General features: G+C 68.6%; 1 protein-coding gene and 1 non-coding gene across 2 annotated transcripts in view; one reads left to right on the forward strand and one right to left on the reverse strand.

The window, feature by feature from the left end:
• H696_00017 (hypothetical protein) overlaps positions 1–330 on the forward strand; it is a gene marked incomplete at both ends in the record, with an annotated part of 492 nt that extends 162 nt beyond the window's left edge. Inside the window, one exon of the mRNA XM_009493857.1 lies at positions 269–330. Coding sequence (XP_009492132.1) covers positions 269–330 — 62 coding nt within the window. The remainder of the gene's footprint in view (positions 1–268) is intronic.
• On the reverse strand, positions 183–261 carry H696_00018. The gene has a single exon. It is a non-coding gene; the product is annotated as a tRNA-Leu (tRNA).
• Positions 331–497: the final 167 nt, after the last annotated feature.

Here is a 497-nt window from a genome sequence, read left to right on the forward strand (position 1 = left end):
GCAAAATGGATCGGGGCGGGGCGCAAGGGCGGTTGTCTTTCATGGCTCGCTCTCCGCGGAGGGCCTCGCTCTCTCTCGGCAGCACGGTTGCTCTTCGCCCTTCTCCCTCTCTCGGTGCGTTGTGGGGCGCGCAGCGGCGGTTCTCCCGGCCCTTTCTCGCTCGGGGGCGGGGCCAAAAAGTGTGATTGGAGTGGGACTCGAACCCACGCGGTTTCCCACCAGTGCCTTAAACTGGCGCCTTAACCACTCGGCCATCCAACCTGAAAAGATGAGGGCTGGTACCTCCATTGGTCACAAGTATGTGCGGAACACTCCGGCGCCGGCATGTGATCCTCGGCGGCCGGTGGGGCCCCGCGAACCACCCGAGGGGGCCCCGCCCCGGGAGAGAGGGGACGCGGCAGCAAGGACAAGTGGGGGCCAGCCAGCTGTATCCCCATCGGCGGCCGGTACTTCTCGGCGGCCGGGTCGCACCGCTCCGGGGGGGGGGGGGGGGGGGG

The sequence above is a fragment of the Fonticula alba genome (assembly GCF_000388065.1).
Source record: "Fonticula alba strain ATCC 38817 unplaced genomic scaffold supercont2.1, whole genome shotgun sequence".
NCBI lineage: Eukaryota > Rotosphaerida > Fonticulaceae > Fonticula > Fonticula alba.